At 40.3% G+C, this 10,881-nt stretch overlaps 1 protein-coding gene across 1 annotated transcript; it reads left to right on the forward strand.

Annotated features, from left to right (window-relative positions):
- Positions 1–299: 299 nt before the first annotated feature.
- LOC108879673 (voltage-dependent L-type calcium channel subunit alpha-1C-like) lies at positions 300–9,728 on the forward strand. The gene is made up of 3 exons (XM_018671043.2): positions 300–338; positions 3,630–4,062; positions 9,410–9,728. The coding sequence occupies exons 2-3, from the start codon at positions 3,845–3,847 to the stop codon at positions 9,624–9,626; spliced, it is 435 nt and encodes a 144-aa protein (XP_018526559.1). The 5' UTR covers positions 300–338; positions 3,630–3,844; the 3' UTR covers positions 9,627–9,728.
- The last annotated feature ends 1,153 nt before the right edge of the window (positions 9,729–10,881 follow it).

Consider the following 10,881-nt stretch of genomic DNA (forward strand, 5'->3'; position numbering starts at 1 on the left):
TTCCCATAAGGCACAGCTGCATCTGATACCAAGTGACTTCACCATTGGTGAATGTAAAGAACACCTCCTTGGGCATTATCACTCTATTCAAAGCACACACTGCTCCTAAATATTTGCAGACATATAATCCAAAACAAATATTATATACAAATATTATTGACATAAAACAGAAAAAATTAATTTGCAGGGATAAAACAAACAAACCACAACAACATAACATAAAATTCTAAAGTAATCAATGTATTACCCAACTACCCGACCCAATTAAGGATAAACACCCCTCTCCTCTTTGACCTGGTCGCGTGAGCAGGAAGGGGGGCTCCGGTCTGCCTGCACAGGTGGGTAAGGACGTGACGCACTTTCAAAATAATTATCGTTATGGGTAGAATTAATTTTTTCCCCGATAAGAAGCAGTGTTAGAGGTTACAGCTTAGATTTAGTCGCTGCATTACAGCTATAAATTCCAGTAACGTTTGTTTGTTGTCTTGTTGGACGGGAAGAAGAGGAGTTGGGCTGGTTTACGATGGTTAGCTTGGTGCACAGGCCGGGTCGTGTCAGCTAACGCTAACCTCCCTCCAAAGGAAAGGACAAGGTTTCTGGTAATCCTAAATATGTTATGTTTACAGGCTATGTAGGTGTTTTGTTCATTTTTATTTTTTTTTGCTTAACTCCTGGAGCATGTTCGTGTGTTCGGCTAAGCTAGCAGCTGACTGCCCAATACAATGTTAGGTTAGCGGGCTCTTTGTAAAATTTCTCAACCTCCCAGGTGAGTAATGTAGTCGCCTTGAAGTACTTTTACCTTTCATAGATAATTTCAAAATGTGTTACTTTGCTTCCTGTACGTTCTGTACTATCTGATGTCTTACAGTACTTGGACATGTTATAGCATGAAGAGCCCAGGTGTAATTTATAAAATTAATGATGCCTCAATTCCATTCAGCAGCTTTGGTTTCCTGGTAGTGCGCATACTAAATCACGGTCACATTTTACTAGCATCGTTAGTGTTGATTAGTATCACCTGTTCGTTTCCTATTGTAACAACTCAAAATGTTTGGTGTTTGAACAAGGCCTCTGAGCACCTCTTTTTTAATGTCGTAAGTACATTTTATGAATAGTAACGTTACATTTTAATAGTTCACAGGGCTGTTACTCTGAATGGAGTACCTTTAAGTTCTGTTATTGTTACTTTTACTTAATTGAAAAGGCTTACTACCTGTTTCACTGCTTTGTTAAAAGATAAAATGTGTCGAAGTGGTGGCTTTGGAATTATTGTAAGACACACTGATACAGCAGGTATTTGTAGCGCACAAGTAAAGTAAGCTAAAATGAAATTATTAACTAATGTAGTTTGTTGAGTAATGTAAACTGTAAATGAGTGATTAGTAAGGAGTGAACTATTACATTTTCTAAGTAACTTGCCAAACACTTAAAAATGAGAATTATCATCTCATTTAGTTTCTTCTTCCCTACCAAATCGTATGGTTGGGGCAACAACCTTTTGATAAATAGTATTAATAGTTAGCAGTGAGTGAATTAAAGAGAGGGGAGGTCAGGTATGCTGCTACTTAGGCTTTGAGCAAGTGTGTTTCTGACTTAAGTTACACATGACTCACACAGTATATGACTTTAGCACCAGTACATGTCACAGTATGAGCAGCCTCAGGTGATTAGAAACACACATGTGAGGATAGATGCTTCAGGGATAAATGTATGACACAGGTCCTGATGCAGTGTGAGTGCATATGTAAAAACTTACACATCTGAAGTGAGAGGAATGGGATTTCAGCGGATATTGTTACCACCCTGTAATCGTACTAAGCATACAGGATAAGTCTATCTCTCTGAGCCTCCTCTCTCTAACCCCTGCACATCTCTCTCTCACCTTTTCCTCTTTCTCTATTTTTCTGTTTCCTTATCTCTGTTGTAACAGCACAAGCTGGATTAACCCTACAGGAGTTCTTAAAGTTTTGTATTCTTTTTCTACATAAAGTAGCTTTGCATTTTATGGGATTTATGAATTTGACACTGGGAATTATCTTGGGTCAAATGTGATTTCATTTGAAATCAGCATATTGATATGTTGCTCAAAACACTGTTAAAATTACTGTAGGCATATAAGTGTCACTACCAAGATGGAGGTTTCTCTCTCCAGTGGGGGCTACCTATGTAGAAATATATTGTCTCAGGGCACTCTAACATGTACACTTAATGTGTATGTTACAATATACATTACAGAGTTTCTTGTTATATGCATTTTCTGTACATGAACACAAGTGATTCTGTCCTCTAACAATTGTGTTTCTCAAGAAGAAGTGTCAATATGAAATGAAAGATTTTTAGTATACTTTTGTATTTACTCAAAAACAAAATCTCATGTGTTTTTATTGAAATATATATTTAATATCATTAGTAAGTGGGACTTTTTAGTTTCAAAAATATATTGTAGTTTCCCTGAAGCAATGACTCTGTTATCCATTGACAGACACATTGTTTACTTGCATGATCATCTTTTGTATTAATGTCAGTTGTTGACACAAAGTATAACAAATATGTGTTGTCTCAAAGCAGAATATGGGAGGCTACGTCATTTCACAGTGTGTAATCTAGTACAGGGTGAGAGCATTTGCGGGAATCCTTGTTGAGATGTCAGAGGGAAAGAGGGGCTGAAGGGATATTATAACTGTCTTTAATCTGGCTAAGCATAGAGTATGGATTATCCGCACTCTCTTACTTTTACTCACTTCGTCTTATTTCTACAATTTGGATGTTACAACTATATAATCTCACTCAGATTATTGTAATTCTCTCTCTCCAACATTCTTCTTTTCTTTTATTCCACTGTGTGCACTTGTTTTCTGCAGTCTTTTCCCAGACCTGACATCACACTGCATTTTCCCCACACTGAGTGAATGTCTGGTTTTTCACTCTGAGGCCCCTGTCATAATAACATACTAGTACTCTACTACAAATTCTTTCATTTGTCAAATAATACAGTTTTTGATTTATAAACTTATGACTGCATGAAAGTTTGCCTTTTGTTTATGAAAAATGTATGAGTATTTTTTGTCATTCTAAAAATTGGAAATCAGGGAAATGTATGCTCTCCCAGTGCTTTGAAATTATGACAAGGGATTGATCACATTTAAAAAGGGAACAAATGTTTTTTATATTTATTTTAAAGCAATTAAAAGAAAAAACAATGACAAGGGATTTTGAATTGAAATGAGCCTAATAGTATCACTACATCAGCCAGCAGTTTCTGATGATTGGTGGTGTGTGTTTTGATACAACGTGAATAGACAGCATAACCTACACAATATGCTGGGGAACTAAACAGCATACAGTTAGCTCTGTTTGACAGATGGGAGTATATTAGTCATCGGTCTATTCTACAGGGAGAGTCTTCAGTGTCTGAAAAATATACAGGGCCCACTAACTGATGTGTCAACAATTCAAACTCTGTTGAAGCCTCCAAAGTCAACCACTACCAGGCTGTAGAAAATTGAAACACAGTAGCAATTGCAAGTAACCATGTGTGATGTATTAAAAACACAAAGAAAGTGATTTAAGCTGACAGTTAACTTATGTGGTTTACTAACTTTTTTCTCCTCCTCATCTCTCCACTCCAGGCTCCGACTATTCTCCCCCTCCTCCCCTGCCTCGGCCTCCTCCACCCGGCCTGACAAATGAGCATAGTGGCAGTGGTAGCCGTGGTGACCATGGCGGAGGAGGAGGCGGGGTCAACCACGGGGTGGGCGTGGTTGGCCTGGCCCCAGAGCACATCCCCACACCAGGGGCAGCCCTGAGCTGGCAGGCGGCCATCGATGCTGCGCGCCAGGCGAAGATGATGGGCAATGCTGCATCAGGTGGAGGGGCAGGGCTTGGGTCTGGAGGGGGCGGGCCCATCTCCACGGCCAGCTCCACGCAAAGGAAGAGACAACACTATAGCTCTAAGCCCAAGAAACAGACAGCGACGACAGCTACAAGGCCGCCACGGGCCCTACTCTGTCTCACGCTCAAGAACCCCATCCGCAGGGCCTGCATCAGCATCGTAGAGTGGAAGTATCCTTTAACTAACCATGAATAGTGGTTTGTTTTTATACTCTTGGCAGGGAGGAATTACACACTGTATGTGTGTGAAAACTTGCATCCCTTCAGTGTGGAATTTAGAACTATGAACTTAAAAGAAAGGATAAATCTATATAAACTGTGATAAAAATGGATGGGATAGATGCAGGCTAAAAAAGATGGCAAGATGAAAGGAAGTTATAAGGGATGTAGAACATAAACAGGTTGAAAATGCATCACATCCTTAAATCACAACCTCCTTTGTTTAATATCCCTCTTTCCTTTCTTCTATCCCTTCTTTTTCTTTTTCAATCAGTCTCCTTTCTCCTGTGTCTCAGTCAGTGTGACTCTGCTCTCCATTCGCTTGTTTTAATCCTTTTTCCCCTTCCTCTCTTTTTCCTTCTCCCTCTCTCCTTTTCTCAACTCTCTTTCTTCTGACATTCTTCTTTTTTCGTTTTCTCACAAGAGGATAAAACAAATTGTCATTTTCATCCCTCCTTCACACCTCTCCCCAGCCTGTCTCACTCCTCTAGCTCTTTGTAACTGCATTCATCCTCTCTCCCTCAGGTCCATCCATGCCTCTATCACTCCTTTGCTCCCTCCATCCTCCACCTTAGAGTCTCTCCCACCATTTATTATCCATCTCCCCCTCCCTCTGTCCATCCAAATCCCTTTATTCCTGCTGGTCCTCCACCCGTCCTTCCTCTCTACCCTTCCTCTCTCCTCTCCTCTAGTGTTTTTTTTTAAGCTGCTGAACATAATGACTTGGTTTTCCCTCAGGGTGAGATCGAGGGGAAAAAGGAGAGAGACAGAAATGGTCAGTGTCACAGTCGAAGTGATCTATAATAGGAGAGGGTCCTCATGAGCTCAGCAAGAGCACAGTCACACATCGTCCTGAGAGGGAGAGAAGGAGAGGAAGAGGAGGGGTCGGGGAAATGAGAAGGGCAGGGATGTGGGCAGGACATGGATGTCAATAGGAGAGATGATGAAGCAGAGTAGCTAAGGTGGGAGGGGGCAAGGGATTGAGGGGAGGATGGGAGAGGTAAACAAAAAAATGACAGAGCAGGGGGGAGGGCAAATAATGATTATGGGAGGAGAGGAGGGGATTGGTGGAGTTGGAGAGGGTAGGGGGATCATGAGGGAGGAGAGGAGAGAAGCAGAAAGCAGAAAAGATGAGTTGTGTGCATGTGCTTGTGTGTGTGTTTGTTGCAGTAGAGAATAAGAGGGAAATACCAAAATGTGCTTTAATCAGGTTTTTCAAGCCTAAGAAGTGACTTCTAATTGTGTCCAGCATACTGTGAAAATCCAGATCATACCCATATAGCTCGGTCGATATCATACTACTCAAACATTAGACATGCTTTCTATAAAACAAGTCCAAATTTCCCATGGGAGCAGATCTGCCTTTTAAAGGGTGTGTAATGTCCTTCTTTGCTGTATAACAGTGGATACAGACAGTCTTCTGCAGGTCACCTTGTGTAATATTTATCAATAGACGAAATGTCAGTGGCCAACCATGGACTATGCTGTCCAGCTGTGCTAATGCTGAAAAAGAAAAGAAAATTAATGGAAAAAACCATGCATAAACCCTCAGGGTCATTGCAACAATCTTGCCCAGTGACTGATATGCATTCAGATCATTACCCACAATTCCCAGTATCATTCATTTAAATGATTCTGAAGGGTGGGATGGAAGAGGGAGAGAGACAGACAGAGAAAGTTGAGGGAATGACATGAGTGTAGGGAGGATGGAGTCTGAGCCTCAAAAAATATGGAAGGAGCAGAACAGTATCAAAAGTTCAGTGAACTTTGTCTCCACTAGTTTAAAAAATTCCCATTAAACTGTCAGTCAGTCTGCTTGCTAGTCTATCTAACTGTTCTACTTTGGGATGTCCTTCATAACTGCAGTGTGGACCTGTTTAAAGGCAGCATGTGTTTGAATATTAGTCTGTGGGTGACTTTGTACACTGTATGCATTTGTTCTGTGTGTGTGTGTGTGTGTAGGTTTGTATCCATGTGTTGTCTGTATTTGCAGGCTTTAAATGTGTGTGTGTTTGTGTCCTGTATTCTGTGAGTACCTCTGTCTCTAGAGATAGCAGATCCGAAATCTTCCTCTCATCCTCCTCTGTTACCATGACAACAGCTACTGCTCTCAACAGGTCGATGGGCCTTTCTGAGCTCACGCATACACATAAAACACACACTAAGATTAGAGAACACACATACTTACACGCAGATGATAAAGGACCAAAACACACACAAACACACACACAATGACCCGGACACAAACACAGCACTCACACATGCTGTGTAATTATAGCATTGAAACATTATCTGCACACTGGCAAGGTCAGCATGAGAGACAAGGAGAGAGCGGAGGCAGGTGTATGTCTAACTACCATGTTCTCTATATGAAATCACATACTAAGTGGTAGTTTTAAAAGGTGTCATTGAGTTCACTTACACACACATACACACACTCTGATTCCTGGGTAACAGCTTATATATTGCATTAGGTGACATGAGGGGTTGCACTATTTGCATGCATTTTTAAGGAAAACAGATAAATATTCTCAGCATAACACAGCAGAGTGTTGGGCTTGCTCTCCCAGATAATATCAGTATATCCCAGGTTTCCTATTTGGCTTTGTCCAGATAAGAGATTATCAGTGTCATTGTGAACTATATGCGCTAACTCCTGAATGTAGAGAATCTCAGAAAACACCATCCTGGTGTGTATATGGATCCAGTCCCAGTGTGACAGTTTGTTCTAAGCATATGCAGTTACCTTGTTAAAATGCTGAATGTATATGTTAAAGTCCACAATACCTCACACAACAGTACTCTGCTGAATACATATCATGGGAGCTGTGAAACCTATGCTTATTTCAGTTTTATTTGATTTATTGCTTTTTTTAACTGTCAGAGACAGTCCACCCAATTATGTTTTTATTTCTTTGCTCCTTTGCTGTTAAAGATAGATATTTGCTGTTGTTATGCTAATCAGTGTATTGTACACTATCAATACATTGGGTTTGTGGTTTGATTCTTCGTTCAGACCTCCTGATTTTCCTCCAAGTATTGCCTTGCTCTCAACAGCACAGCAGACAGTAGATTTATTATCATGTTGATGGAAGCAGACCTCAAGGGTTGCTTAAATTATGGGTCAGGAACCCAGAATGAGTCACAGGCCTGTTTTTCTGTGGGTGCCCGCATGTCTGGAGTGTGTTTTAATGAGCCCCCAGTACAAGGATGAGTGATTAACTTTGATGCATTTTGGTCCCAGGCTGAGTGAGCTGAATGATCTTGTGGCCGATGATGTTCAAGGGTCAATCCTTAATCCAAACATAAACAAAGTATTAGCCCCCCCGTAAAAAGCTAAAGAGTCTTTCTCCCTCTCACTCTTTCTCTGTCTGCAGGGCTATTCCTACAACATTGAAGCTATAAAATGGATAGCAGGTCTGTGTCGAGCAGGGCCACACACAGCAAGATTGCTAGTGTGATTATAGGTAGTATGAGATTTTTAAAGCCATTAAGGGTACTTCTTTTTACCAGAAACTTCATTCAGACAGTTTCATCACGCTTTGGCCATTCACCTATCAGAAATTGTACTGGGTTCAAAGGTTTAAGGGCTACTAATAACTCTATTCTAAATGTAAATATGATGAACATCTGAAGTTGGACTTAGAGGCTGCTGAGAAGTTCATTGTTGTCTGTTAGCTGGCATAAAAATCTTCCTGAATACCAGTAGGTAACCAGGGTCAAATCGATTAAAGCTAAAACAACACATGTAAATTTTTTGGCTTTATTGCAAATGAAAATAAATTTGTTAATTTTTTTTTTTTTTGTTGCTGACAGTTCTGAGTTGCTTTAGATAGGTATAGTAATCCATCACTGAGAACATCATTAATTTTTTTTTTTTTTTAACATTTTGTCAGAGTTATTATGGGTATATGGTAATGCAGTTGAAAGTATGGATGGATTTTTTTTATGCATGCTGTTGGCCTTTTCAGTGTTCAGTGTCTCGCTGCTTCCTCCCACAGTGAGAAGTTCTGTTTGGGGCCTGTGTCCTCTGAACATGTGTCCCATTCAAACATTAAAAGTTATAGCATAGCAACAAGGGCATGACCCCTTATTGGCTTTTCACCTGCAAAAACTGCCACTTGTGTTGTATAGAAAGTCCAGGAAAGTCAGAGTCAAAGCAACAAATGATTAAACCTTGTTCTCAAGCTTGAAAGCATGTGCTCATGGTGTGATGCAGTGTTGAACATGAATGTCAGCTAAAAATATACAAGAGTTGCTTATGGTTTGTCTTCTGGATTCGACGTTCTGACAGCACAACTCATCAGTAAGTTTGCTGTTTATGTTAAAGTGCAAGGCCTGGAGTCTAGACTACTGTAACATGCAGCCAAGAGGGAAGGAGTTGAAATAAGGACTAATGGAAGGAAGGAAAGAATAGAAGAAGAGAGCAGAAGGAGAGCAAAAGGAGGTGGGAGGAGGTGACAGCAGTGGCAGTTAGTAATTGTGTTGATGAAAACCAGACCTCCTCTATCTCTCCTTCACATTCTCTCCCTCCTTCTCTCACTCTCCCACTCCATTCTCTCTCACTTTGTATCTCTCCCTCTCTCTCTGAGGCCAGAAATAATGAGGTCGCTCCCCTCTCAAGGACCGTTCCAAATAAAAACCCTGTGTGTCTGTCCTCTCTCTCTTTCCATCTCGTGCTCACTCTTTCTCTGTCCACATCCTGTCTTCCACGCGACAGGCCTGCTCCTCACTGCACCCATATTAGGACATGCACTGTCTCTCTCTAACTGTCCCCCCCTGCATACACACAGAGGGTCGTGAGTGATCCAATATGTCTTATTGTTAACGAAAAGCAAACTCAACAGCTTTGATCTCTCTCATTGTGTACACTGGTTCTGCACTCTGTGTGTGTATATATACCTCTGCTTATGTAAGGATGTATTAGCTTGTTTAAAATACCGCATTGTTAAAATAACCTGCCTGATATGAAGACTTTTTTCTGTTCTGTAAAGTCAGAGGTCAGAGTCTGTATTATTTTATGCTGTGTACCAGAGGTTTTTATGGATCATTGAAAATCTACCTGAACCTGACATGTAGAGTTTCATATTTTATTTTGCTCCACATGCTCCAGAGTAATTAGGCCTAATCCAAAATGTGGTTGGCCAGGATAGACTCAATTAGACTGAAAATTATTTGACATGTTGTCAGTCAAACATCAGTTAAAAGGAATGAAGCAGACCTGGGATGATTTGTTCTCTGTTAATGTCTCAGCACTTTCCATTGTTCTGGTATGTATATTCCTTAACCCTCCTCTCAGACCATTTGAGATCATCATCCTGATGACCATTTTCGCCAACTGTGTGGCCTTAGCCGTCTATATCCCCTTCCCTGAGGATGACTCGAACGCCACCAACTCCAACCTGGTGAGTAACCTACAGTGTTGTAAGTGCTTTACAGTTGAGCAAGCTTTGGCAAGGTTTGGTCCAGTAGTTGCTGGTTTAAGTAAATTCTTGGCTATTTTTCCCAGTCCTTGAAGACAGGGTTTCTGGGTTTTTGTTGTTGTGGTCTGACATCCAAGTTTCCTTTGTAGATGTATTATATTGACTCACTATTAAAAATTTCATCAGCAGATTTCTCTGGTAATTAGTATTACTGAGCAGCATGTCATTTGCACATCTCCAGCTGATTTCACTTTGTGTGTGATTTACTGCCACGTATCTGATGTGCAGGAGTAGGAGATGTTGTTTGACGCTGTGTGACTGGTTCATGAAGGTGAAAAGAGTGAAAGGCAAAGTCCGTAGAAATTCGCCTTCTTCAAATAATAGCATCTCTGAGAAGCATTACTCTTACCTTTGATTGTTTGGATACAAGAGAGTCAGTGATTATGACATTCTACTTTTGACCCTGAAGAAAATGGAGGGTTTCAGTTATTTTGTTCGAGGACTCTTGAATATATCAAATGGTGGCATGTGAGTTTATTTGATCAAAGGTAAAGCATCATTCTCTTGTGGGAAAAATATTTTGGCTAGTTGACTGACTTGACATGTTTTGATTGGTTAAAAGTTGATTTTGGGTTGCCAAAATGTCATCTAGTTTAATGTCCTAAATGTACTATAATTTAATATGTTTCAAAGTAAAACAAAAATATCTTACAAAACAGAGACATCTGTTGCTTCAAAACTCTTTCTGACTACTTCTTGCCAAACTTCTTATCTAATTAGCTAAACCTGGCTGCTCACCAGGGTATGACTGTGTAAATCAGTGTGTTGCTCTGTGTTTATATAAATCAGTATGATTACATATATCTGCACAATTTATGTGTGTTTGTTTGTGTGTATGTGTGTTGGCTTGCAGATGTATGCCAGTATTAGTGTGAGGTGTGTGATAACATCTGTCACTCTTTCTTTCTTCCATTCTCTCTAAGAATGATTTACTAATTCTCGAGAGCTCATGCTGTGCTATGGTTTCATATTGCTTATGTGTGTATGTGGACTCCATGTGCATGTTCACGTGTCAACATGTCGTTTGCTGATTTGGAGAATTGTATTAGTATTAGGGAGGACAATCTGGATGAGATGTCTTTTTTTTGACCTTGTCTAATCATTAAGTTACTTTGGGCTTATTGTACATTGGTGAGTAGAGAAATAACATTTGTTTTCGTTTGTTTTACTGTGAATCTGCCCCCTGATTTCTCCTTTAATGATACAGTGTCAGAGCAGGTATATTAGTCAGTGGAAGAGTAAATAGGACTGAGGAGGGACAGCTGTTTGCATCTTCTCAGTCTGTGCC

Source organism: Lates calcarifer, unplaced genomic scaffold, assembly GCF_001640805.2.
Source record: "Lates calcarifer isolate ASB-BC8 unplaced genomic scaffold, TLL_Latcal_v3 _unitig_699_quiver_1969, whole genome shotgun sequence".
NCBI lineage: Eukaryota > Metazoa > Chordata > Actinopteri > Centropomidae > Lates > Lates calcarifer.

What these genes read in the sequence shown, in the direction of transcription:
- LOC108879673 (XM_018671043.2), top strand. Translation starts at nt 3,845, where the DNA reads ATGATGGGCAATGCTGCATCAGGTGGAGGGGCAGGGCTTGGGTCTGGA. An exon ending in ATCAGCATCGTAGAGTGGAA is followed by an intron (nt 4,063 to 9,409) that starts GTATCCTTTAAC and finishes CCCTCCTCTCAG; the next exon opens with ACCATTTGAGATCATCATCC.